General features: G+C 52.6%; 1 protein-coding gene across 3 annotated transcripts in view; it reads right to left on the bottom strand.

The window, feature by feature from the left end:
• BOC (BOC cell adhesion associated, oncogene regulated) overlaps positions 1 to 27,465 on the bottom strand; it is a 58,917-nt gene that overhangs the window by 4,991 nt on the left and 26,461 nt on the right. Inside the window, exons 2-14 of one of the 3 annotated variants that reach the window (XM_063351097.1) lie at positions 20,815 to 20,988; positions 20,175 to 20,453; positions 11,682 to 11,828; positions 10,937 to 11,080; positions 10,208 to 10,501; positions 9,112 to 9,384; positions 8,116 to 8,414; positions 5,202 to 5,370; positions 4,191 to 4,301; positions 2,865 to 3,071; positions 1,869 to 2,050; positions 638 to 743; positions 324 to 446 (exon numbers count right to left, since the gene is read on the bottom strand). In XM_063351097.1, the coding sequence (XP_063207167.1) occupies positions 324 to 446; positions 638 to 743; positions 1,869 to 2,050; positions 2,865 to 3,071; positions 4,191 to 4,301; positions 5,202 to 5,370; positions 8,116 to 8,414; positions 9,112 to 9,384; positions 10,208 to 10,501; positions 10,937 to 11,080; positions 11,682 to 11,828; positions 20,175 to 20,453; positions 20,815 to 20,899 (2,419 nt within the window). In that variant the 5' untranslated portion in view covers positions 20,900 to 20,988. The remainder of the gene's footprint in view (positions 1 to 323; positions 447 to 637; positions 744 to 1,868; positions 2,051 to 2,864; positions 3,072 to 4,190; positions 4,302 to 5,201; positions 5,371 to 8,115; positions 8,415 to 9,111; positions 9,385 to 10,207; positions 10,502 to 10,936; positions 11,081 to 11,681; positions 11,829 to 20,174; positions 20,454 to 20,814; positions 20,989 to 27,465) is intronic. The other 2 variants (XM_063351079.1, XM_063351088.1) reach the window with 2 other exon arrangements.

The following is a 27,465-nucleotide window of genomic DNA, read 5'->3' as shown; positions in this document are numbered from 1 at the left end:
AGACATTCAAGGCCAGGCTGGATGAGGCTCTGAGCAACCTGATCCAGTTCAAGATGTCCCTGCTTACTGCAGGGGGGTTGGACTAGGTGACCTTGAAAGGTCCCTTCCAGCCCAACACATTCTATGATTCTATGGGTATATACTGATTAACAGCATCAACAAGCCTATGCCCCTCTGCTCCCCAGTGCTGCCTCCATGTCCTTGCCTGAGCTTGGATGACACACTGTCAGGCAGGGATGGTACCTGCCTTGCCGTGCTCGGACAGCTGCAGGTGGGGATAGCAGCAGGCTGCACTCCCAGAGGTGCCCTGTGAAGCTCGTTACCTTTGGTTTCACAGATCATCACGTTGCTGAACTCGCTTTCGCCACCCTCGTTGAAGCATTGCATCTTAATGTCATACGAGGTCTCTGGTTGCAGGTGGCTGATGGAGTGCCAGTACCGATCTCCTGAGGAGGGAACACACACACGGTGCCGTTAGCTTCCTTGGGGAACATGCAGCTGGCCCAGCTGTGCAGCAGTGCTAAGTAAAGCAGGCCGGGACAGTAGCAGCAGCAGCAGCTGCCTTTTGTGCTCCTTCTGGCCATATACTCTTCCAGAAGGAACCAGCAGCTGGGACCAGTCTCTCAATATCTCCTACCTTCCACCACGTCCTTCTTGTAGTCGCTGTCATTGTCACTGTCAGTGGGGCGGTAGTAGATGTAAAAACCGTGGATGGGAGTGTTGTTGTTGCTGGCTGGGATATACTGCAGAGAATGGGAGGGAGAGCAGAAATTAGCAGAGATGTCTGTGCTCCATATTGTACTAGGTGAGGAGCAGTGGGGATAAACGGGATGGGAAGGATAAATGGGAGGAAAACTGGGGGATGTTCCTTGTGTTGACACTGGTTTGCACAGTAAGGGCTTCCTTCCAAGAGCTCAGTGCTTTTTTATGCTCTCACACCTTGCTTCTCTCAGGTAACAGACAAAGCATGAGTCTGGTCCTGTCACCCCACACATCCAGCACTCTGTTCCCTCTCAGCAGCTTCCGAGAAAAAATTCCTCAGCAACAGCAACTCAGCTGGGCAAGGACAGGCGCACCTTCACCTTGACTCCAGTAGGCTTGTGGCTTCCAGACAAACTGCATCATGCCATGAACCCGTGACCACAGGAGTCTTGTGTTTCCGAAGACAGCTCTGTTGCTCCCCCACCCAGGGCAGTACTGTCCCAGCTCCATGTGTTCTTGCTGTCTTTCCCCCAGTATTTTATCAGCCACTGTTTGTGTTTAAATGGGCAGCAGTGTCCATCCTGCCCTTCAGCAATTTCTGTCTAGAAGCAGCTAGGAGAGAAGAGGGCAACGTGTCCCTCTGAATAAGTTCTAAGCTGTTGGAAACACTTGGTTCTGGGCTTGTGATCCAAAAGATCCTGCCCGCTCCTAAAAATCCTCTGGGGTGGACAGTGTAAATTATTATCAGCACTTAGGACTGCTACCCAGAAAGTGAGAGTGAAGGACATATCTGCTGAAGACTACTGGGACAGAAAGAGGTGCTAATGGATTCCAGGAATTTGGCCAGCAGAGCAAGCAGCCGCCCTGTGCGTTGTTGAACTGTGCTTGTTGAACAAAATGGTCAAGACCCTGAGGTTACCCGCTGAAATGCCTCCTGTTGGATGCTGGATTCAGATGAAAAGGGTTTCCCAGGCTCTCTGGCTTACCCCACTTCTATGTGTACCAAGCCCAATCCTCCTTTGCTGGAGGGAGCTATTGGATCCCAGACCCATTTGTGGTGGTGACAGGCTCCAGTGTGGTAACCTTGAAGATGTGTAAGCCAGGCAAGTAGCACCCACACATCTGCTTCCTGCACATTCAGGGATCTCCACCCCTACAAACCTTACCATCCACTTCAGCATGATGGTGGTCTCATTGATGGCATCTGTGAAGGTGATGTATGGCCCAGCCACAGGGCGCTCGTAGACTCGGTTGCTGTACCCAGACACCACGTATGGCCGAGATGCTGCACTGGGCTCGCTCTCTCCCAGGATGTTCAGTGCCCGGACACGGAATTTATAGGACATGCCTTGGGGGAAAAATGGGAAATAAAGAAGTTGCAGAGATGGGAGTCTTCCAAGACTTCTCCTGTCAGCATAGGCCTAACTGTGGAGAGGTGCTACATCTTCTCCTGAAGCAGAGAGCTTACAGAGAGGTTTTGATCAAAGTACAAACACTGAATGGCCAGATTTCAGCCATCTGCTAGATGGAGCCTGCTTTCATTTGCCTTCCCCAGTTCCTGTCTGGATGGTCTAGAGGTCAGGCGGCAGTCAGTGTGTGGGTGGATTCAGAGATGCCTGAAAGGATGTCCTGACCCAAACGCAGGTAAAGGCAGGCGTTATTCCTCTAGTATGTGGAAATTAAGTACACAAACATCAGTTAAAAGCTCAAAGCCTAAATAACTTTTACCCAAATGTTGTTTTAGTGGTCTTTAAATTGGGGTAGATATATTGCCCTTTTAAGCTGTCCAGCTCAGTAATTACATCTTTTCTCCTGAGAAGTGCAATGGGAATTGCGTGCCCATCTGTCTTGCCTGTGGCTAAGGAAAGTTCTGTCCTGTCTAGTAAATGGCAAAACCAAATGCCTTCAGTAACTATATCCTGTAATACAGAAAAGCATGCAAAAGCCTCCCTGAGGGAGGTCAAATCTATGCTGGTCTTTGCAGCTGGAGAAATTGGATCTGCAGCTTTTCCCCATGCCTCTAAGGCTGGAGCTGGGGAGGCTTTGTTTCGCTCGCACAGACCAGGGCTAAGCATGACGTGACAGATGGCCAACCATCCTACAGGGACTGCACAGCTTTCCTACAGACCCTCCAGGAAGCAGGGAGGAGAACACCTGCCTACCTTTCTCCAGGCCTGGGATTTCCACAGAGAGGCGAGAGGGAGGAATGTCACTGGTGGCCAGGACCCAGTCTCCCAATTTCTTCAATTTCTTATATTCCACACGGAAAGACTGGATGGGGAACCCGCCATTCCCACGGGGAATCCAGGTCACGTACACAGATGTCTCTGATGCCATGGAGATGGTTGGACGGTCCGGTGCCTCTGGAGCTGCAAGGAACATGGAAGAACATCAGGACATGAACCACATTCCTTCGTTAGAGTTAGCACCCCCAAATCCTCACTCCTTTCAGTTTGGGCCATGCAGACATCTTTTACTCCTGCTTGCATCTTGCTCCTTTTCCACTCCCAGCTCAAGTAGGATAAGACAAGGTTTGAGGAGTGTACACCCATCATGGAAGGGAGAGCAGTGAGAGGTGGATGCAGGAATGGAGACAGAGCAAAAGGCCTGGCTGATGTGGAAGCAGCGAGCAGGGGGAGACTGACACTGGGGACAGATGAGTGTAGGAGACAAAAACAGGAGAGACTGGGAAGAACCAGCTGAGGAGGAAATAGGGAAAAGTTCTGAACTGTAGAAATGTAATTTGATAGGAAAACAATCAGAAAATGGGAGGGAAAGAGATTAACTGAGCTGTGGAGATGAAAGCAAAGGCAACACAAGAATGAGCGTGGGAGACTGAAGGAGGGGACTTCACAGAAAGGACAAGGATTGAAGGAGAGCATTTCACAGAAAGGATAATGGCACTGGTGAATAATAGTAATGGCAGACACAAGGTGGGAAACAGTGAATTGGATTAACCAGGCAGGAACTGATGTTTCTCCACTGCAGCAAAATACCCAAATGGAGCACCCTGCACCCCTAGAATGGGCACTAACTGCACCTCGTCAGGGCTTGGCTGAGACAGGAGGATGCCAGGACCTGCAGGAACTTGGTTGCCCCTTCTCCCTCGCATTTCCCCAGCACCCACTGGTGCACAGCAGCTTGTTGGTCCTGTGCACCACACATTTGCAGACTCCACGGCAGGGCTTGAGGAACTCTCCATGTGAAACTCAGCAAAAAACAGAGTTTCTGACAAGTCCTTGCATTAATGGTGGGGACAGGCAGTGGGAACAGTCTGATTCTCCTAAGACTGACTGCCTGGCACGTGCAGTAGCAGGGGTGTCTGAGAAAGACCTCTCCTCATCAGGAGCTAGAGACCACCCCCAGCTTTGGACAGTCTTGCTTTACTCAGTGGAGACTTCAACCCCAGCGTGGCCTGGCCGCTGTCACCCACAAGAGATCCAGCACCCCTCGCCCTCCCTCCTTGCCCAGTTCAGGGAGGGCCTTACGGGACAGACGGCTGTTGTCAGACGGGTTACTGCTCTGAGTGCTCGTGCCTGGGTCGTCCCTCTGGATTTGCTGCTCTTTGCTGGCAACAATCTCTGGTTTTGGGCGCCGGCCTGTGCAGAAGGGCGAGGTGGCATTAGTGACACGAAGATGTGGCTCAGAGTTAATTTTTGCTGTCATGAGCAAAGAAAATATTCCCAGCCACACTGATGAGGTAAGTACTCTCTGGACTGAAATACCCTAGAGGTTCAAACCACTCAACCTGCAGGCAGGAACTAAAGCTAAAGGAGCACGTTTGTTAAACTGTTAATAGGTGTTCACCCCCAATATTTAATTTTCTAAAACTTTTAATTGGTTTTCTTGAAATGTGGCTAGATTTCTGCCTGAGAAGGTAGTAATTATCACAAGATGGGACCCTGAGGGGAGATGTGAGCTAGCCCACCACCATGGGGAAGGTTGCTACAAAGGGAATGTCATTCCCCACACCTGCTGGAGACAAGAAAAGCAGCCAGGGGACAGAGGAACTTAGTGGAGACATTTAGAACATCCTTTTAGTGGCAAAAACAACTCAGCACCAAGCAGACTGTATGGGAAGGCCTGGAGTTTCCTTTAGTGCAGGACAAGCTTTCAAGAACAGATTAAACAAACACCTGTTGGGAACAACCCCCACAGGCTGATCCTGTCCCCAGGCAGAGGATGGATTAAATGACCTCCTGACATCCCTGCCAGACCTGTTTTCTACGGTTCTGCAGGTGTCCAGCTGAGACACTGAGGAAGGAAGGGACTTACTCCAACCCCGGCGAAGGGGAAGAGCTGATTTTCCCCATCCCATTTCAGTCCCACCCTCCGCTTTCCCTTCTGACAGAGTCGCTCTAAGCTGAGGGCAGGTGGGCTTCCAGAGCAGAAACAGCCCCTCTGTCCTAGGGTTGGTCCCTGTGCCTCAGGGCTGGGGCGGGATGTTTCGGGGGGGCCCTCCCCTGACTCAGAGCAAAACACCCAGGGAAAGGTTTGACCTTTACCAGTCCGGAAGGTCACCATGGCCGTCTGTCCCTCGCCAGCACAGTTGTGAGCGGCCATCTCCACCTCGTAGAGGCTCCCAGGGTCCAGCCTGGTGAGGGTCAGGTGGTGCTGCGAGGCTGGGACGTCCCTCACTGTCCAGCTGTCCGAGGCGTTGGTGACCTGCTGAGAGACCAACGCGGGCGTTGCAAAGCTGGGGGCAGGCTGGGTTTCTTGCCCCCACCAAGGTCAGAAACTTTCATGCCAGGTTTTGTATCAACCAGGGCTACCTTCCCTGCCCAGAGGCCAGTTCCCTGCCTGCAAAGGTATGAGATGCTTCCAACCTGATTTTGCAAAGCTGAAGGATCCGGGTATAAGCAGGACAAGTCCCCAAGCACCAGGGTGTTTTCTTGACCCCAGAGGTTCACCCAGTTCTGTCCACTGGTCCCCTCTGATACCACAGCCCCTCATCACACACAGAGCTCTGGCGCAGGCACGCTCAACAACGGCAGCATTAGCCAGAGGCTCAAGCTGCTTCAGGAACCAAACTTCTCCTGCTGAGCAGCTTATTTAGACGCTGGCCATTTCCATAGGATGAGGTACCTCGGACACCACTTTGATCGCCTGGACCTAAACCATGTGACTAACAGCTTTTTATCCAGTTTTATCCCGCCTCACCGCTGGCACTTTCTGGCTGAAATGAGGAACCGTAATGTTTGAGCACAGGGTTCCGCAGGGAAGAGACTGTGGCCCCCCGCAAAAGGCTTGGAAACACAGTTGGTTTTTCAGTGATGCCCCGACATCCCATGTGGAGGGGGAGGGAAGGTGGGACCTTCCTCCTTCTCCCCAGCTGCAAGGATAATATTTTTGCAGGCAAACAGGCAGGACACTGAAGTGACCCAGTGCCGCAAGGAGCATTAGCAATGCAGGCAACGCAACAAAACGGAAATGCCAAGACTCTGCCGTATCATTCATCTTCTCCAAGCGTTTGACACTGACTGATTAATGCCTGCCTCGTTTTATTTTTATTCCCAAGCCCGCCGAGTTGTGAGGCCAGGGTGGGGAGCCCTAAAGACTGCCAATATACAGGAAAGAAAAAGAGAAATTCTTAAGAAACAAAGATAACGGCTGCATGGCATCTGACTGCTTGCAGGCTGCTGAGATTTTAGGGGCAGTGTAAGAGCAGGGGTAAAAAAAAAAAGAGACATCCTCAGATATTTTCCAGAGGAGAACCAGACCCTTGCCCAGCACAAATATAAGCCTCCTGTTAGTAGGTTTTACTTTCCTTATAGCCATCTTTCACACAAAGAGCCTTTTCTTTTGTTGCTGAATTGATTTCTTCCCTCTCTGCAGACATGCTTTTCTAGTCAGAGATGTCAAAACCAGATCATTATATAACTTGATCCTGAGGATCTCTGATAGAAAGAGATTCTTTCTAAACAAGTTTAAGGGTTATTGGGACTAATTCCTTCCCACACAATCCTTAAGCATCCCAAGAAAGAGTCTCCAGCTGAGAATTTGGACTACACTGAAAACATATTACTGCAAACTGCAGTGACCCGCGGTGACCTCCACTGCCCTACAGCCCCTTCCAGGTGAAGCGCTGAAAAACAAATAAAATATGGACAAACTCTGGTCTGCAAGTCAGGATTGCATGCAGAATTGGTAGTTACACGATACACCATCGGGGGACAAATCCCTTCTTGGCAGACAACCAGAGCCAACGCTGTGGTGAGGCCTTTGGCATCTTTTGTTTTTTATTTAAACTTGCCCTATTGTGTTCTTGTGTTGGCATCTTCTGCCTTTGTTTAAAGGGCTCTTTAAAGAGATGGTTAGTTGAAACCCTCAGCTTAAGTTTTTAGAAAGAAATCAAGGATGTGTAGGGATTATAGCAGCCTCCTATTATACCATATTTTCACAAAATCAAACAATTCCAGGAAAATAGATATATATATTCACAAATACTTGAAAATAGTGCCTTGCAGTGGCTGGGAATCCAAAACATGCCAGATCTGGAATGTACTCAAACCCCAAAGCCTGTCTCTCTCCTGCAACTCCCTGCCTACCCAAAGGAAATATGAGAAGCAAACAAATTCAAGCCCCTTTTTTCCCCACTTAGCTGCAGCACAATGAGAAGAGATGCTCTACACCTCAAAAGCAGAATTTTCACCTCAACAACGCTTCGCTATTTAGAGAAACCGCTGGGCTGCAGCTCTGCCTGCATTCTGCCTGTGGTGCTGAGGAGCACCTCAGAGGGCAGGAGCACCTGGGCTCAAGCAGGGCTCGGCAGTGCACCATGCGCTCACCAGCCAAGAGACGTGCTCAACAGTGCGCTGCCTTTCAGCTTCCAGAATAAAACTGGTGGTTGAGGACCTTCCCAGAAGATTTAGCATGGCTACGACGGCTCTCTGCCGGCTCGTCACAGTCACTGAGCATGGGTGCTTCAGTGCTGCTGAGCAGGGCTGGCACACGCAGCAGAGGCAGGCTGCTGCTCAGTGTCCTGCAGCCCGAGCCTTTCAAGGCAGAGGTGTCCCTGTGGCTTGTGCCAATACAAAAGCATTACAGAGCAAGTCATGGTGCAATCTGCCCTCAGGACTTCCTACTTGTGTAAGCACACAACTGGGAAGAGGAAGCTCTTCAGACCGGAAAGAGATGTGGGTGCATATGCCCTCTGCGTACTTAGGCAGACGGGCACCACTATGGTCTCTTCTTGCACAGCTTGGCAAACCTCCTCTCGCAGCCTGTCCTCATCACACCTCGACAGGCTGAGTCTGCAGCTGAGGAGGTCCCACCAACCAGCACCACTAGTGAGCGATGGGTGCCCGTGCCCCAAGGCACCTGCTCATGAGGTGTGAAAACGTGCAGTGAGGCCACCAGCCCGCCTGTGGAACGGCGCAGAGGGAAGATAGGAGCAGGGTGGAACAGCGATACCTTGCGATGCTTCACCACATAATAGAGGATGGGGGCTCTGCTGTCAGGCCGGGGTCTCCACACCAGATCGTAACTGTCTGTCTTGGACGTCCGGGGAGAACTGAGGATGATGGGGGCCTCAGCTGGAGACACCAGCTCCCTGTTGGCCGCACACTGTGGAGATGTTGCCAGCGGGGTCGTCCCAGGCTTTGGCAGTCCAGCTTTATCCAGGGGCAGCTGGAAGGCACTGTCCCTGGAAGGTGGTGTTGGAGGCTGGGCCGAGCCCAGCTGGGCATCTCGCTCAGGGTTGAGTGTAGCTCCTGAAAGACAAGGTGTCGAGGCAGGGTAAATGCCCGCCCCAGTTCTCTGCTGAAGGCAGAGTTGTGAGCCCCTTGAGCCTCTCAGAAGACCAGCACTATACACCCATCGCAGCACAGGTACCTTAGAGGTATCAGGTCCCCAGTGGTGCTGCTTGCTGTGCCACTCAAAAACCTGTTGGCAATAATCTCTCCTTCTCCCGCTATAAACCTCACGGGGCCTCTCCGAGAACGGGCCTCAGCTACATGGGGCCTCCTCCCTCTCTGAAGCCCCTCTTACCCTGGATAAGTTCAGCAGGGTCCAAGGTGGTACCAAGGTGGTACCTCTCTTACCCCAGGTGAACATACCCACATCAGAGAGTTTATGCTCTCAGTGCAAGCTCAGAGGCAGAGCTGCGTAAACCATGGGGTAAGGCACTACACCCAGATGTCCTATGCCTCTCACGTAGAGATAGCTCAAGTAAGCACACATGGCACTGCACTTAGAAGCAAAACCGCTACCATCTGTTCCTACAGGGAAATATGGAGATCCTAGTCAAAAAAGCACTCGACGTGTGGGATGAAAGGGAGGGAAGAGCAAGGCACCTCAAACACAAGTGGGAGGATTACACACCAACGGTCTTCTCCTGCTCCCCCTGCTCTTTCCCTGTGTGTTAGGCTCTGGGATTGAATGGTCATAATCTTGGAAAGAGGGACTTACCCGGCTGGGCTGTCCTCAGTTGCACCATGGCTTGCGCGCTGCCAACCTCATTTTCTGCCATGCACTGATATATGCCGTCATCCTCGGGCCCCACGCTGACCAGCCGCAGTGCCCTGCGGGAGAGCCGGAGCCGGTGGCTGGCGGAGAGGGGGACGGCGTTGCGCAGCCACATGACAGAGGGCTGGGGATTCCCTCGAACCTCGCAGGTGAACTTAGCGCTCTGGCCCCAGGGAATGATCTGCTGGGACAGCTCCATGGTGACCTCTGGGGGCTCTGTGCAAGGGAAAAAACATGTGTTTTCCAAGGAGTGCCACTTGGCAGGGAGCATGGCACAGTCATGGCTTTGCACTTTCCTCTCTGGCAGGCCCAAGGGCAGAGTGATGGCTCCTTCGCCCACCCCCAAGTCCCACTCCCTTTGTGGGGGCCAGCAGGGGTCTGCTTCATTGCACCTCCCCTTCAACATCCACGTGAACCGCAAGGAGAGGCGGCACAAGGCCATCTGCCCCTCTCAGATGACAGCAGCCACCTACAAGTCACATTTTCTGAGCTGAAATGCTACTCTGCAAAGATTGCATTTGTGCCAAAACAACGCATCGGCACCTGGATGAGATGCAATCCAATAAAACATAGGCTTAGCCTCCCTAATGCTTGTGAGAAGGGGAGGATGCATGGTAGAAATATCTAAGGTGTAGTATCCCTTACATTTCCCACCCCATAGAGAGTTTCCCTACAGAACAGAACAAAAAGCAAGACAGTCTGATGTCTTCCCTATGCCAATGTCAAATGTGTCTAAGAAGCAGCCAGTCCTTCACTATAAAGTGTGAGAGCAAACCCAATGCCACAAATGACAAGAGAAGAGCTTCTGCAGAGGAAGGGAGGATCCACCATCTCCAGCCAGGAGAGCCAGGAAGGAGGAACTACCACCCTCAAGGAAGAATTTGCCCTATCTCCTAGAAACTGGAACCACAGGCAGGGGTTTGCATTACATTGTGGTTTGTCCAGGGAGAGGAAGAGTACAGCAGCACTAGTATTTTCCCCTGAGAGCAGTGGAGAAAGTCCAAGCCCCTCCTGAAACAAAGGCTACAGCAGCACTCACCGAAAACCTGCACGTTGTAGAAGATGAATGCGGCTCCAGCCTCCCCAACCCCATTGTCAGCTGTGCAGCTGTAGGTGCCTGAGTCCTCCTCACTCGTGGGGTCAATCAGGAGGTTGCTGAGCAGGAAGCGCGTCTTGTTGTATGCAGAGACGCTGGAGCCGTCTTTAGCCCAGGTGACCCGCGGTGGGGGGATCCCGCTGGCCACACACTCCAGGATGAGGCTTTGCCCCTTGGTGACAATGATGGTCTGAGCTTCCGGGGGGTAGATTATCCGGGCTGCCTCCGCCGTGGAGCCTGGTGAGGAGAGGAGGAGGAAGGAGGTGGGTGGGAAGGAAGGTGGCCAGTCGGAAAGCACCCCGTGTGGAGTGCAGGTAGGGATAATGGTAGGGCTAACGCACTGCTCCCCTGTGCTGGGGTGGATAAATGGCAAGGCAGGCCAGGAGGGACATTCCCTAAGGGATACGGGCACACAGCAAGCGGTCTTGCCGAAGGGCTAAGGGCATTTGCTTGCCCATCACCAAGAACAAGTCCCGAGGAGGTATGGCAATCCCAGAGTTGTATACACATACCCCAGGAGCAGACCTTGGGGCCTCCTGCTGCTGGAAAGGGGTTTTCCCAGCAACTGATAATGTCGGTTCACAGAGAAAACCAGCTGCGATAGCACTGGTATGTGTTCCCAGGGCTGGAAGCGCTATGGAGAAGACGTGCAGTGAAAGGAGAATGGCTTACGTCTCACACGGAGCCTCTCACTGGAGACCGAGGTTTTCACCTCCTGCGTCACAGGGTTGTAGGCAGCACATTTATAAGTCCCCTCATCCTCTTGGCTGGCATTGACGATCTGAAGGTTTCCAGATGGCATGATAAGATAATTGTCTGTAGAGAGAGAAGAGGAGGTGGCACGTGGTCACAAAATATGCTCCCACCCAACCTCCTGGAAGACATGCAGTGCCCTGAAGAAAAGGTGGACAACTGGTGAGGGAAAAAACAATACGGTAACACCAACAGCACTGGAATGACCCCTTTTGGTTCAACTCTCAGGGGGAGCAATGATGCAAGGAACAGAGCCTTGGGTGAAGCTAGCTTGTCACAGGTATATGCAGCAGACGAAGTGAAGCTGCAAAATTCAGATCCAAATTTTAAAAACTTCCCCAAATTCAAAAGTTGCCTTTACCCAGGCTGGGCTAGAAGAACGCTTCACAGACACATGGAGACACCCAATGAAGAGTGACGCTGTGCATCACCTAATTCTGCCTCCTTTCGCCTTACCACAAGCTGGTGTTACAGGTGGCTCCCCAGTCCCAGGCAGTGGGGACATCAGGGAGACCTGGCAGAGTTCCTAAACTAACCTGTGCTCAGACCGGCGGCAAAGGGACAACAAGGACGCAGCAGGTAAAGAAAGCTACTGCTGGTACGGAAAGGTAAAACCAAGGGTCCTAGGAGGGGACTCAGTGGGACAGACCCCTGTGGCACCCACCTCGGGAAGCCTCCAGCCACTCCTGCTTCACACTGTAGCGGACCTGAGCCTTGGGGTGACTTTCGGGCAGGTCACAGGCGATCACGGCCGTGTTCCCTTCATCCACCTCGATCACGTGCTGGCCGTCGAACTTGAAATCTTTGAGATCTGTAGAGAGAACGAACGACAGGGCATCTCAGTGGCTGGCTCAGCATCCCGGCTTTGGCTCATCCTCTCCCTGCAGACCTGGGGCTGTTTCACTGCGGTACAGGCAGAGGACTGCTCTGTCCCCAGCAGCGAGGGAAACTGGCCTGGTTTCAGAGCTTTATTTTTTTTCTCCTCCTCCTTCCTACAAAATGGATAACTTAAAACACAGCTTCTGGAGAAACCACCCGCTCCACGGCTGAGAAACTGGGTGCGAAAAATCCTGGCCTGAGAGTGAAAAATGAGCCAACTTACTGCAGCATTGAAGGGCGGCCAAAAATGGTCCTTCTGCCGCCTGCTATTTCAAACGCGGCTGCCGTCCTGCTACCGAGAAGCTAACTTTGGAGCCGTAACTCAGGGAGCCCAGACTGCTTCAAGGGTGTAGAGACACCGGGTGACACAGTGGGAGAAGGTGTGTGAATGCTGGACGCTCCCAAAGCTGCCCTGAGCTCCTCCAGCAGCCTGAGTAATCTGTGCCTCTGCTCCGGCCACTCTCGCTCCCATCAAATACCTCATGGCCGACGGATGGTTGACTACGATGCTTTGCGTGTGCCCAAGCAGTGCGCACGCCCCAGTTCAAGGAACAGGGACTTGCGAGGAAAAGCAGCTCCTCCTCTACACGGCACAGCTGCCCCCTCCCTAAAGCAGCCGTGAAAACACCCCGTCCCAGCACATGTGCCCCAGCCAGGCTGTGACAGGGGTCGCTCCCCCAGCAGGGCCGATGCAGGCAGCACGAGTGGCAGCACAGGGGCAGGGGAAAGGAACGCTAGACTTTTTCTTTTTTTCTTTTCCCTGTTTTTCAAAGCAGGAGCAGAGGACTGCGGTGAAACCCTGCAGATCTGTCAGGGCAGGGAACATGCCAGCCCAGCCCTGCCGAGCTTCCTGGAGATGAAACTGGTCCCTGCTCTCCCTGTGCACGATGGCAAATCTTGCCGGGGCGCTGCAAGCCCGAAGTTTGTCTTGGTCAGCCTGTGCTGGGAGGGAGAGGGTTTTGTGCCAGGAAAAAGTCCCGCACTTGCATTTTTACAGTGCTAGTGACAAACTGCACATCCCGCGGTCAGTTGCAAGTCACGTTGTGGCATCAAGGCTCGAGCTGGCCTCTCTTCCCCGGGACCCAGGGCTAACACGTGTCTCCCGAGCGGCACGCCGCTAAATCCCGACGAGACCGCACTCCCTTTTCAAAACCCCACGCTAAGGCAGCGCATCGCATCCGTTGCCACGGCACGGCCTGGCCACGCGCTGTCAACAGCTCCCTCGCCCCTCAAAACCCATCCCGCGACGTGGCGCCCACAACCTCGGGCAGTTTGGGGAGCCGGAGGGGGGAAGCAGGAGGGCTGGCGGCGGGCGGACGGCAGGCAGCCTCCCTTGGCAGCCCCAGCCGGCAGAAAAATGTGTTTTTGTTCCCTGGGAAATGCAGCAGCGCTCCAAGAGCAAAAGACAACTCTGGCTCCAAGCTTCTCCCACCCACAGTCATGGAAAAGTGACATGAAATTTCTCAAGCAGACTTTCTGATTAAAGCAAGATCCTTTATGGAGTTTAAATAAAAACCAGCTCTCTTGGCAAGGCGGCGAGAAAGCCTCCCCGAGCGCGGCGCGGAGGGGCTGCCGGGCGGCTGCCGGGGGAGCCAGCGTTCCCGGGCCCAGATCTGAGGGAAGGGGAGGAGGTTGAAAAGAAAAGGGGAGGTTTTGCAATGTCATAAAAATGATTTGCAGCGAACATGCTTAATACTTCTGGAATTTCTTGGCATCGTTCAATTAAAAAAAATAATAATAAAAAGAAGGAATACGGGTGAACTTCAGAAATGTGATTAATCCTCTAAGACAAGCTGAGGAGGGGAGCCATGTTTCCACTGGGTATTAAAGCCAGATGAAGGTTAACTCTTAACTTGTGAAAAGCTGGCAGCGCCTCACGCTCCTCCAACAACGAAAGTTACTGCTGGGGAGGGGAAGGGTGCAGGATATTTTCTCCTCTTTGCTTTTTATATTTGATCAAGGAATAAAATAGTAAGAGCCACAGAAATGGAAAGAGGTGGAGAAGAGGCGAGAGCCCAGTGTCTGCCTGCCCACATCACGCATATTTCTCCGATCAACAAAATATAAACGAGCATCAGGAAAATTAATGTGCGCCTTGGTGGTCTGGATTCATCACAGCCAAATTAAGATTTCAGAGCCAAGGCATAGGCTCCAGCAATGCTGGCAGGGATCTGCACACACACACATGCACGCACAGACCCCGAAGAGGAGAAGGGGCCCAGGAGCCCAGAGGAAGAGCAGACCCACGGTCCTGGCACAGCAGAGCCCACCGGGGAGCACCACGCTCTTCGATATGGAAAATGATGTTCCCGTGCCGGGGGACCCCCGGGACGACCTTGGGCTGGGCGGGCGTTGGGGTCCCTCACATGCAGCCACCCAGACGGCAGCTCAGCCCACCGCTCTCACAGCTGTGAGTGCTGCAGCCCCCCGGGTGAAGGGGGTGGGGAGTGGGACCCCCAGCTCTTCCTGCCTTCCCCTCCCAGCCCCACTGCACAAAGCTGTGGATGGAGGGGGAAAGGACGGAGCAAAGCGATCCTGAGGTGCCTGGGGGAGCAAGAACTGGTCACCGCCAGAGAAGCGGAGTGAAACTGGCAGGGGAGAGGGGAAAAACATCAGGTGGGCACCGGGACAAATTATTTTCCAATACGCAAGTGTACGAGCTTCCTGCCAAACTACTCCCCTAAATTCCTGCTCCCCCACAGTGAACAAGACTGTTTTATTTGCCAGTGAGTTTTGGCCACGGGCAGTCTCAACCGCCCCGCTCCCCGCTGATACGGGCGCATACAGCCGCCCATTAATGCCCATGGGTCGGCTGCGGCTGGCAAGGGGTGGTTGGGGGCACCCCCTGTTCGTGGCATGAGCCCCCCCTTCACACACCCATTTGGACTTGGCCCCAGCGCAGCAAAATGGAGGCTGCCACATTAGGACACACGGTTTCACCCTGGGGTCTTCAAATGAGCCTTCCCTGAGATGCGGGGAGCCACACACGCCTCCCCCCACCAGGCAGTGCAGGGAAGGGTGGAGGAGAGGGTCAGTGCCAGAGGGGATGCCGCGCTTGCCCCTTCGGCTGCCCGACCGGCAGCAGCCGTGCCCCACGTCTAACATGCAATTTGCACCCCCGGCCTAACTCCCGCAGCAGCTGGGAGAAAACCACATCCCCTCTCCACTGGCTGGGTTTTCCTTTCCATACAGCAGCGCCCGACGTGCCAGCCCATGTCCTTGTCCTTAAAAGACACGCTTGATCACAGGGAAGCAGCAAGTCCTCATCCACCAGCCACCAGCCAGGAGGTGCTGCGGACAGACAGACAGCGCGAGCACTGCCAATCCCAGCCGTGCTGGGATAACAGGGCTTATTTTTTTCCTTTTTTTCTTTTCTTTTTTTCCCCCCATCTTTTTTTCTTTAGAAGGGAGTGCAACCAAAGGCCAGCGCTTGTGTCCATCTGTGTCCCAGTCCGAGGCGCGATGTGGCCAGCCGGGGTGCGGGGAGGGTCAGCCCTGCGGCTAGCTGCGCCCCTGTCATCGGGGAGGGAAACCAGCTGAATCCTAGGGCCGGGGGCCAAGCAACGAGCCAGGCGAGACAGACCGGATTAAATGAATGGGAGACCATAAATAACTCCAGAGAAGATGCAGTAGTAAATAAAATGCCGGCCCTCAAGGTGAAAGTCCTCCCCGCTGTAGGGAAGGGTGAAGGAGGGATCCCGAGACGGGGAATGGGCAGGGATGGGGGTCCCCCAGCCTGGGGGCAGGCGCTCTCCACTAATCCCCCCTTGGCTGTCACAGCAGCCCAGGGTTACGGCTCTTGCTCCCTGTCCAGTCAGTGCCGCAGGCACCTGGGCAGCGATGCTGTCCCCACCAGCCCCCGCCCGCCCCGAGGGGACATGTGCAGCCCCCTGGCCTCCTCCCTGCTCACGCACACCCAAAGTCATCCCCCACCCCCGCCCTGTTCCCACACATCGCCCCGGGCCCATTGCACAGCCCTCGTGCCACCACTCCGCCGGCTCAAGCAACACCACCTGTGTTTTCTTTCTCGCCCCCTCCTCTGCCTCCCAGGGGACAGAGCCCCCCGTGCCTGCTCAGCAAATGCTTTTCCAACCAGCAGCCACCCCCCTTCCCTCTTTCCTTCCCTCCCTCCCGCCATGGCCTCCAGGGAGCCGTCAGAGGAGAGGCCCAGGCGGAAGAAAATGAATGGGGCTGTCTTCAGAAAGCAGCTGCAAATTCCTGGGGGATGCCCGTCCGGCCCCGGCACAGGGTCACTGACCACGAGCACCGCACGCTGAGGCCCGGCTTCCCCCACGTGCTGCCGCAAAGCCGAGGGCTGCCCTCCCCGGCGGCAATAAGCCTCCCTTGTCCCACAGCATCCCTGGGACACAGGTGCCTCATGCTCCTCTGGTCCCTGGCCGCAGGGAATACAGGTGGACAGATGGAGTCCCTTTGCTGTGCCCCTCGCCTACTTCTTTTTTTTTTTTTTTGTTTTTAAATGTCACGTCTACCCAGGTCAGGCTTGCTGTTGTGCTCACTGCACTGGTTTTCCACACCCGTAGCCGAATGCTGGGAGTTGCGTGGCTTTTGTCACCTCTGCTCCAGCCCCACACTTCAGCTGCCCCACAAGCTCCACCAAGGACTCTCAACCTTCCGAGCCTTTTGCTGTTGCAGGACCAGCCCACAGCGCTGTGTTCGCATCCCTGGTGGATTTATTCAGCCCCAGCAGAGCCCACTGCCTGGGGTGGGCTCCTCGATATAGCTCCTCCACCCAGGAGAGGGGCTGCAGCAGGGCTTCTGGCGCTATGGCAAATTTGCCACCTCAAGTGGGCAGAGAAAATAGCTTTCTCTTCCTTGCGGCTCTCAGCCATATAAAGGCTTAGGGCCTGACTTGAAAAACTAGGAATAACTCTGCCCCATCCACTCAAGCTGTTCCAGACTCCAGCCCATCGCTGCCAGGCTGAAGGGCTGCCTCAGGGCCGTGTGGGGCTGATCTTGCACAGCACGGCAGGCCAGCAGGTATCTATCTGCACCAATCTGCCACAGGCTGCCAAGGTCAAGTGTGGGATCATGGGGCACCAGGTCAGCTCTAACTGGACTCAAAAATGCCCAAGAAATGCCTGAAGCACTGCTGCTTTTGTTGCTTTACGAAATCTTCCCCTTTCTCCAAATCCCCCCTCCCTCCATCGCTTGGCTATACAATAGTTATTTTATCTCTGCTGGAGGAATTAAATGCTAGTTTCAACCAGCCCTCTGAGACAGGGAGAGCAGAGATGGACTTGGCGTCGCTGTGCCACAGATGGGAGAAGGAGGTATCGGTCCCAAGGCTATGCTGTGGCTGCCAGCACAGCAGAGATGGTTATCTGTTGCTTGCTGACTATCAGCAAAGCACCGGGAGGCCCGGAGGGACCAGGCATGCACAGCCTGGGGTGCTCGAGGGTGTTTCCTCCAAAGGAGGTGGAGTGGAAATAGCCTAAAAGTTGGCCAGATGATGTTACCTACACCCCTCGAAACCTACCAAGTCACTTTTTCCAATGACTCCATGTCCTCTTCCAAAATAAACCTAAACCTTGAAAATATTTCCACCACTACTCTCCCGCTGTTTTCATTCACATTCTAGTTTCACTCTCCCCCTATCCCCCAAAAATAATTTTTGGATAGAGCTAAGACTTTCAGAGGATTTTCTTTCAGCCCAGCAGGTGATCTGGAAGAGATGTATCAACTGCAATGTCAACCTGCCAGGGGCTTCCCCCTCCATCCCCAGGACCATGGTCCCCACCAAACCAGCTCAGAACAAGGCCCTGTAGAGGACGTGTGGCACAGAAGTGACAGCCCAGGGCACATCTGCTACAATAGCTTCCAAACTCAGTCCCACCACAAATCGGTGTCCCCTGTTATTTCAGACCACTGCAAAGCCACTGTTGCAAGAAGCAGCCTCCAGCTCATGAACATGAAACTGGTTATTAGAACCCCTCCAGAAGGTTTCCTTCCTACACCTTCAGCCCCACATCTTTCCTGGGCTGTCCTCTCTTTCTCTTTACTTGTTGTCTGCCAAGTCTTCCCCACCTGGGGGCTCTCTATTGACTAAGGCTGTCTGGGCACATGGGACACGGCCTCTGTCACCCACCTTGGAGGACGGGGGACCCATGCAGTGCAGCACGGGGGCACTCCATGATGGTTTAGTTGTTTGTTCAACCAACCTCTGGCTCCAGTTTTGTGAGCTCCACTGAACGGTGCTCCTGAGCTCCCCTCTGCGGTACTGCCTTTGCCACGGCAGGGACCGCTGCAATGGGCAAGTCCCCCTCTTTTGCACCCCCGTCCCCAGTTGCAATCCAGTAGCTCAAAGTGATTTGCCTCCTGGAGAGGCCTGAGGAACTACTCAGTTGTGGCTTAAATTTGTCCTGAGGGACACGGTGACACCTTCTGGTGCTCTAGGACCTGTCTCCCAGCCACCACTGATGCCAGACCAAAGCAGACAGATAGGTCAAACAGCCACACTTTTCCCAGGAGACAGAGCTGGTGGTGGTGGGTTGGTGTGAGAGGAAGAAAAGAACAGGGGATCAGCCTAAGAGGGAATCAATCAGGCTGAGGAGCTGTGCACACCCTGCTCTCCTAAATGCAAACCATGCCCTTGGTAATCCCATCCACCTCTCCCCTCCTCTCCTTCCCTCTATCAGGCCACCAGCGCACACAGCCCCCTTTCTGCTCTGGAATGTGTTCTCCGAAACTTAATCTCAGCATGGGGCTCATGCCAAATCCCCCGACAGATTCGGCCCCATGACAACCCCCTCCCACCCGGTTTCAGAGCTCAGAAACTCTCCCCTCGCTTTCCCTCACCTCCTCCTCCCACCCAGCCTGGCCTAAATATTTCACTCCTGATTAATGTATCAGTGACAAGCCAATAGCTCTTGGCTTTAAAGCAAAGCCAGCCCCCACTTTACACAAACATCTTCACTTCTTCATTTTCTTGAGATCAAGCCCCAGACTCCCCCGTGCTGGGAAGACGAAGGCCTTTCCACGCCCGGGGGCTGTCACTGCCAGGGGACGGCGGTCTCCTCTGCACGCACTTGCTCCACCAAAACTGCACCGAGAAGATCAGGCTCTACATTGCCTAAACAAGGGTGGTCCACACAGAGCCCACCCCCCACCCCTGCCTTCTCCAAGCAGGCATGGGCTGTTCCTTCTCAGATGCGTGCAAAGACAGCACTTTCTGTCTGGCCAAAAGCAGGCACCTGTAAGAGAAGTTCCCCACTCTAAGATGCCTCCTCACATGCACGCACATCTCCTTGGTCTGTTGCCAATGCCAGAGGGCAGCAGCGAGGAGCATGTAAGCTCAGGGACAGGAGCAAAGTCCCTCGCTCAGCGCTGTGGCTCGGAAACAAGGTGGCTCTTTGCTGCCTTGCCACTGCAACCTCGTAGGAAGAGGACGAAGCCCTGGAAAAGGAGAGCCCACCCTCCTGGGATCAACAGCAGTGGTAACAAATGCAGCCTCCTGCCCCTTAAAGACAAAAACCTCATTACAAGTGCTTTTAGATACTCTGCTCTCCTGCATCTGCCACCTGCCAGCTTCTTCACTGGCCTTACCAAATGAGGACCAAAGCGCAGGCTCTGCCTTCAACATCGCTATGCAACCATTCTCCTAACACTCCCCCCGTCCTTCACCTTGCATTTTGGCAAGGGATCTTCACAATGGCTCACGGAGGGCCACCAGCCACTTAATGCAGCTGCTCAGGTGCACCTCCTTACCACAACCAGGCGAACTTTTCCTTACTGCGAGCACAGGGGCTGGTACTTTGGCTATGATGAACCCAGGGGCACCACAAAAAAGTGCAGGCCCCATCACAGCACAAGCAGGCCAAGGGACTTTGCTTTCTGCGGGTCAGGAAGGCAGCAAAACTTGGCACACACTGACCCAGCACTGGCAACAGCCCCGCAGCAGCCCAGGCAGTGGTGTGGCCACAGGCACCAGCAGGTACTTTTTGGTAACCTCAATGAAGAAGTCAACAACCAGATGGGGCAACACGACAGGCAGGGAACCAACCAGGCGCATGAATGCCATTGCTCAGGTATTTCTTTTTTTTTTGTGGTCTTGCAAAATCTACCTGGCAGCCTGCCATGCAGGAGGACTGCTTGGGTCATGGCTGGGCCACAACATGACAGCCAGTCCATGATCAAAAATGCTACAAAACGGCCTAAGCCAAAGGAGCCCTCCCTTGATGCCAGTATGAACAAGTGAGCGTGGATGAACCTCTCATTGCCCAAGCAATGCAGGGGACGGCAGAGGACTAAGCTTACTCACTAGCTAACGTGACCACTGCAGGGACACTGGCAATGACTCCTTCGGGCACGCGAGCAATGCACTGGTATCGCCCCACGGTGTGGTTGTTGAGAGCTGTGATGACGAGTTTCCCTCGCTCAATGTGGATACCCAGCACCTCGTCTGATCCAGCCAGCTCCTTCCCATTCAGTCTCCAGGTGAGGTTCACTCTGGGGGGGTCCACCACACACCCCAGGCTGACTGGGCCCCCAAGTTTTTGGACAATGGAGGCAGGTTGCACCGTGACCTGCAGAGATTCACCTGCACAGAGGGAAAAAATGGGAATAAGAAAGCTCTATGAGACTCAGTAAAAGAAAGGACAGAAAAAAACCTGCAGTGCTGATACATTTTGCATTCCCCATCGCTTCCTTCCCCTTAGCTCCCCACACATGCATCCTAGAGCTTTGAGATGCACAACAGCTCCATTTCTGGACAAAGATGTCCAACTCTGACTGCATCCCCTTGTCCTCTGGAGGAGTATTTCAACCCAGACCTTTGGAAAAGGCTACTGAGGAAGCAGTGGAGAGAGAAAACCACTTTGCACTTGAGGTATGGCTATGCTAATCAGCCTCAAGGCAAAACATAAACAAAATGGAACAGATAAGTAAAAACAGAAACTTACTCAGTTTGGCAAAGCAGCTAGCGGCTGCGAGGATGAGGCAAGGAATGGGGGACATGGGTCTCTTCTTTCCACGTGTCATTGCCATCCCATGCGGTGTGTCCTGGGGCAGAGGCGCCCAGGGACAGGTCCCATAAGCTGCCTTGGGGGATGCAGTGGAGGTGCGACAGCGGATTCCTGTGGATGACAAGAGACACGACGGATGAAATCCTCAGATTTCCCTCTGCTTTCCAGCCCCTTCTGGTCTCTCTACCAACATACCTATAACACCCAGGGATTCACCAAGCCAGTAGCCTGAGCAGGCTACAGACACTGATGCAAGCACTTCTCTTTTCCAGCCTCTCCCGCAAGCACAGTCATGAGTTTCCCAAGATATACTATCCTCAGCCATCGGTACAAATCTACATGTGTGCATATAGACACACAGAATGGTTTGGGTTGGAAGGGACCTTAAAGATCACCTATTCCAACCCCCCTGCCATGGGCAGGGGCACTTCCAGTGGGAGGTGAGACCAGGTTGCTTATACTCACTCTGCTTCCCCGTTTCAGATTCGGCGCAGTGAGCGCCTGTACTGTGTCAGCAATGCACACCAGGCAATTTTCAGGAGCAAAACACAAACATTTCCAACAAAGTGTCACTGGAGATATTCACTAAGTGTTGCTGCCACTTCTTGGCTGTCTCTGGAATATATTCCAGCTTGAACACAAAATTAAAGCGTAGTACAACTCCTGAGCTACATGAAAACAGAGATGATCCTGCAGTTTCACAGTCTCTTCCTGAGACACTGGCCATGTTGCTACTGGGCATACCTATGTTTCAATCCAGATGGGACTCCTTAGGAGATGTAAAATTTTTCAGGGCATTTCTGCGTGGTATTTTTCTGAAGCAGAGGGAACCCTTTTTCAAGAGAAAAGAAATGCCCAGTTCTAAATTTGTTCAAATTCAGTGCAGTATGCTGAGGGCGGATTACACTAATGTGGTATAACACACTTTTACTCCAAACTACGAGACCCAATTTCAGATTAACTCTTCTGCCTGAAATACGCTGCTTATTTTGAGTTGAACTACCCTGACTGGACAAACCACGAGACCCAATTTCAGATTAACTCTTCTGCCTGAAATACGCTGCTTATTTTGAGTTGAACTACCCTGCCTGGACAAACCACGAGGTTCACATTTGAAAGCATCGGCAATCTCCAAAAAACTAGAAGCCAAAGGCCACCCCTCACAGCCCACATCACTGTGAAGAGCTGCACACTGCAGCAGCTGTTTCGGAGAGACTGTCATGAATGAACGCTAAAGCAAACAAGCCAGGTCAGGGAGATTAAAGATCTAAGTGGCTGCGCCAAGAGACACCTTGGATGTCAGGCTGAATTCAGCTTCAACCAAGGGCAAAGGGCTGAAGTCAAGACGAGGATTCCCTCTATGGACATCGTAATGCAGCTACAGGACTTTGAGCTCCCTCCAGCTGCAGCACTAAGACGATGACCCTCAAGTCTCAAAGGCGTTTCAGAATTGCTCCTGTGACATGTCCGCATTGGCAGGGGAGAAGCCCAAGACCAAACCAACAGCCAGCTCAAGCAGCAGTTATATTGCCTGCTCCCCCCGCAGACGCACAATTAACCGCAACCACCATCCTCAAGAGTACCTGGCCTCTGCAGAGCAGTATTTCCTAGTTCCACCATGGTCACTGATCCAGCCATCACCTGCTTAAGCATGCCCTTTTCCAAACACAACTCAGTCAAACAGAGGGGACAAGCCCCTTCAAGAATAACCTCCAAAATTAAACCCCCTAACTCATGAAGTACACACTGACACAGACTCCCATGAGATGCTCAGTAAGTCGTTCGAGGCAAGGCTGATTACTGCTAGCAAGGAACCACAGCATTTGAGGAAATCTCACCAAGCTACTCTCAAATGACTTTGCTTGGCCTCTGGTGACAGCAAAGGTGCAAGAGCACAGCGCAGGGTCAAAGTCCACGGCTGGCCACACTGAGGTCCACATCGCGACAGCAGGAATCTCTGCAAATAGGGCTGTCCCTCTGAGAGCCTCATAAGCTGTCCCCATCCTGCCTGCCCCCCCCCCCCCCCCAAAAGCATTGACTGGGGGAGTAGTCACAGAGGAGACGTTTGTATAAAATTGAGAGGAGACACGAAAAAGAAAAGCCACTTGTGAGCTGGCAACTTCAAAAGGAAGCAATGCCAAGTGAAGTGACCTGCAGCTGGAGCTTTGCTAATGCCACAAAGAGCACCTTTACAGGCCAATGTGAGCTCACTGGGCCAGCCTGCCCAGCAGGCTCAAGGCAAGACAGCTGTTTCCCAGGAGTTACCCAGCCATCGTTAGTGTGGCCATAAGCCCAAGATAACAAACCCCACCAACAGGTAGGGTAAATTAGGTCAAGCTTGGCTTCTGGGTGGCCAGGAAAATGGACAGAGCTCGACCATTGGGCTAGGTATACCCTGAAGGAACCCAGAAAGATCAGCTAGGCTCATATTCCAGCTACTGCAGCCCACAGCCTTGTTACATGTGGAAGTCCTCTGTGGGTAACCTCCAGTGTCAAAGTGACAAGACAGCAACATCCCCCTCCCACACACTTCATCCTTCCTGGTATCGCTCTCCTCCCCAAAAGAGGGAACAGAGTCTCAACAATTTGTCTTTGAAGAGTTTCCCCCATCAACCAGCACATACAGTTGTATGAGATCCTTTTGCTATCAGCCTGGAGAGCATCTGAGATACCCAATTTTGTTTCTCCATGTGAGACAGCCACAAAAATGCCCTTCGTTATGCCACAATCTAGGGCAAAAATCTGTTGCTGTTATCTAGGGCAAACACCGCTGACCATGGCCATAAAAGTGACCGAGTTCTGTCTGCACCAGAACATGCACTGTTGACACCACTGATGCGACACTTATTACAGAATCACAGAATCTTAGTGGTTGGAAGGGACCTTTGAGATCATCGAGTCCAACCACATAAAAAAAACACACAAAAAAAAAAAGCACCCACCAACTAAACTCCACACCCACAACCCCACACACAACACCCCACCACAAAGCAATAATCTTGGGCACTAGAGCATGCCCTGAAGAGCCATGTCTACACGTTTCTTAAATACCTCCAGGGATGGTGACTCCACCACCTCCCTGGGCAGGTTGTTCCAGTGCCTGACCACTCTTTGAGTAAAGTAATTCTTCCTAATATCTAATCTAAATCTCCCTTGCCGCAGCTTCATACCATTTCCTCTGGTCCTGTTGTTATTCCCTTGGGAGAAGAGGCCAACCTCTGCCTCTCTACAGTTTCCTTTCAGGTAGTTGTAGAGGGCAATGAGGTCTCCCCTCAGCCTCCTCTTCTCCAAACTAAACATGCCCAGTTCCCTCAGCCTCTCCTCATAGGACTTGTTCTCCAGACCCCTCATTACACTCATCTAGAAAAGACCTTGAGTTAGTTCAGGCTTAAAACCTGGGTTTTGTTTGGACCTCACACCGTCAGGGTTGCTGGGGATAGAAAGCCTTCCACCAACATAGAAGAAACATTTTGGGGTAGGACTTAACGTCTTGTTCCTCAGTATTGGAAGCCTACAGAACAAAGCTGACTCATTCCCCCTATCTGGATGGGTTTGGCAGCAGTATGGAAAAATGTTGGACAGAAAAGAGTTGCTTCTTGGAGCCCATGCTGGGGGAGGGGGTAGGCAAAGATGTTCCCAACCAGACCTCCCTGCAGCTCTGCGTCGTGCGGAGCCTCTGGCCAGAAGGGCAAAGCCAAAGGCGTAGAAATGTGTAATGGACCCTTCGTGAGCTAGGACCACCCAGGCACATCGGTACAACAACTGAACTGGCTGCCCCCAAGCCTGTAAAAAGATGAAGGGTAATAGGTGGGGAGAAAAAAAAAGGGGAGATCAAAAAATTTGGCCACGGCACCGGGCAGATTGAAGAGTATTGAGCAGAGACTGAGGAGAGAAGGTGTGTTGCAACAAGTGTATGGTACCTCCCCAAACCTCCAGGCAGAATATGAGCTCTAAATAGGGACATGTGGCCATTTCTTTCACAGCTGAGTGAAGTACAAAAAGTAAATGGCCAGCATAAAAATAATGAGGAAAATGAATGAAAACATCAATTCCAAAAGAACTATTAGGATCCAGGGCCAGATTTCGAAATTCTCAGCTTCCACAATTGAAGCCAGATTTTCAAAAGCATTCAGTTCTTGACATGCTGAGCTCTCCTGAATAGGCAACCAACTTATTTCGATGCTTAAATGGGAGCTGACCTCTTTTGAAAATGCTGCCCTTAAGCAGCCTGCAGTAGTGCAAAGCAAGGAACTTTATTAATCAGGCAGCTTTCTATCTGCCCGGCGTCCCTTCAAGCGCCGCCAAAGCAGCAGGAGAGGCAGCAGAGGTGGGGAGCAGAGGAGTCCCCAGGTGCTCCAGTTGCCTTCCCAGAGGCAGCGGTCCTGGGCAGGCGAACATGCTGGGAGCTGCAGGGCTGCTGCACGATGGCATCTTGCTCTGATGCCTCCTCTCCCCAAGGCAGGTATGCTACGAGATAGCCCTGGTTGCCAGCACTTCTGCAGCCTCCACCAGCCTCAACAGCTCCCGCTTAATTGCTATTTGGGAAAAGAAAGAGTTAAAGTCACTTAAAGAGCTTCAAGGGGGGAAGGGAAAACAAAAAAATATTTGTTTATTTATTTTTAATTCTTTCCTGCCAGGTTAAAATAACAATTTCCTGTCAGTGGAGTGAAGGTTCTAAGTCCCTTTCAGACAGCCCAGTAAATCAAAGGAGGGGCCATTAGGAGAACAAAATTAACGAGAGCTTGATCAGATATAGGGGGTGGTGGGGGTGTAAAATCTGTCGGCTCAGCTTCCCGCCACACACCTAAGCCCACTGCGGCCCCCGTGCCGCACAGCCCCAGCTGTGCCGCGGCGATGGAGGGCACAGCAAAGGGAGCTGAGCAAGAAAGAAAAACCAGAGGTGAAGATATAAAAGAGAAGAGAGGCGTGCGCATGTGGGGGTGTGTGTGATAAAGCTGGAAAGGAAAAAGGGATCTGAATTAAATGCAGACAGCGGGAGAGGTGTTTGCTGATTAGAAACTGAAGGTTTTACTGAGGAAATGCTGCTCACAGGCCCAAGCCCCCTCCTGCTTAACAAGGGCCAGCCAAGCAGCCCTTGTTACTGCCATGCTGCCTGTGATTTACAAGGCTCCCAAATAGGAACCAGCCTCTGCCCCGGCTCCGGGGCACTATCCCCGCACCACACAACCCAGCTCCACGGGCAGGCGGGGGGGAAAAGCAGAGGCAGAATGGCTCAGGTCAGATGCGTCCATGCTGTTATCCACCAGAAAGCAAGCGTGTCAGTGCACACAAGGGCAGTTTAGCGTTGTGGCAGGCGACCGGACCCCCGGCCCCTCCTTTGTGCCATGGAGGAATGGTAGGAAGGGGAAGGGGCTGCTTTGCACTAAGGCAAAGGCTGCAGAAACTCAGGTCCAGCTACCAGCTGGGGACACCCTGGGTGACTCTGGAGAATTCATTGCAGCTGGTCTCCATTTCTGACGGGTCAAGTAGGGACAATGATACTCCCAGTTCTCTGTTTTATACATTGAGACTTAAGTTCTTCAGAAAAAGCAATGTCTTACACAGCACAGCGTGCCAATTTTACTTGTAATCATTACTTTTTAATACAAGACGGTATTTTTTGTTGTTGTTCTGTAGAGCTTAAAGCAGTGAAAAACAAAATGTAAAAGAGGAAAGAGCCACAGTACCCCTTTGCTTTACAACGGAGAGAACCTGAGGGCTAGAAGAGGAAGGCAACCTGGCCCAAGGTTATATAATAAAGCAACAGCAGGGATGGAAACCAAAAGCTCTCTGACTGGGACCTTCACCCCATCAGGCATGTTGTTCTTGGATCCCAGATCTTTGAAGTCCCATCTGAAAAAAACCCCACACAACTGTATAATCTTATAGCTGAAAAAAAACCAACCCCGTCGAGGTGACCCACCTGAGCAGGTCAACTGCAAAGTCCCCACATGATTCTGGGCACGTATGGCAATCTGGACACCTCTGAAGACGACTGCTTCTCCAAAATCACCAAACAAAAACACCCCAGAGGACAAGATTACCCTCTACCAACACCCATCCCCACTCCAAGTATTAACTTCACACCACTAAGTTATATTTGCTCACTCTGAAAGGGTTTGGGAAAGGAGAGGTTTGCAGCAGGAGACATGCTCCTTCTCCCACATAACAGCATGGCTATCTGAAGGGGATGGGGGTGCAGATGCTGTATGGAGAGGCAGGATCCCAAATGGGAAGCGGGTGGTGTCATGACGGGGCAGAGGGAGGCAGCATCCAACGTTACACTGCCGTGTTTAAAGTCAAGGAGGTAGCACAGTGTACATGCAAACAGGGATAAAGGCTTGCCTGATTCCCTCTATAGCACTGAAAGCTCCTGACTTCAGAGTGCATTAGCTCTGTTAACATAGCCCTTGATTAACTGTGTGAGGAGTGTGTCGTCCCCCCCTTCCCTTTTTTAAAGTGCTTAGGCAAAAAAGACTCTCTTACTGGCTACTTGTGAGCTCAGTGTGTCCATCAAGAAGCCACCACAGAGAAAGCCTGGGATAAATTCATGCTCATAGTTGGGATAAGGAAAATATCCAGAGCAAA

Source organism: Chroicocephalus ridibundus, chromosome 1 (assembly GCF_963924245.1).
Source record: "Chroicocephalus ridibundus chromosome 1, bChrRid1.1, whole genome shotgun sequence".
NCBI classification, from domain to species: domain Eukaryota; kingdom Metazoa; phylum Chordata; class Aves; order Charadriiformes; family Laridae; genus Chroicocephalus; species Chroicocephalus ridibundus.
This window is presented reverse-complemented; position numbering and strand designations above follow the sequence as displayed.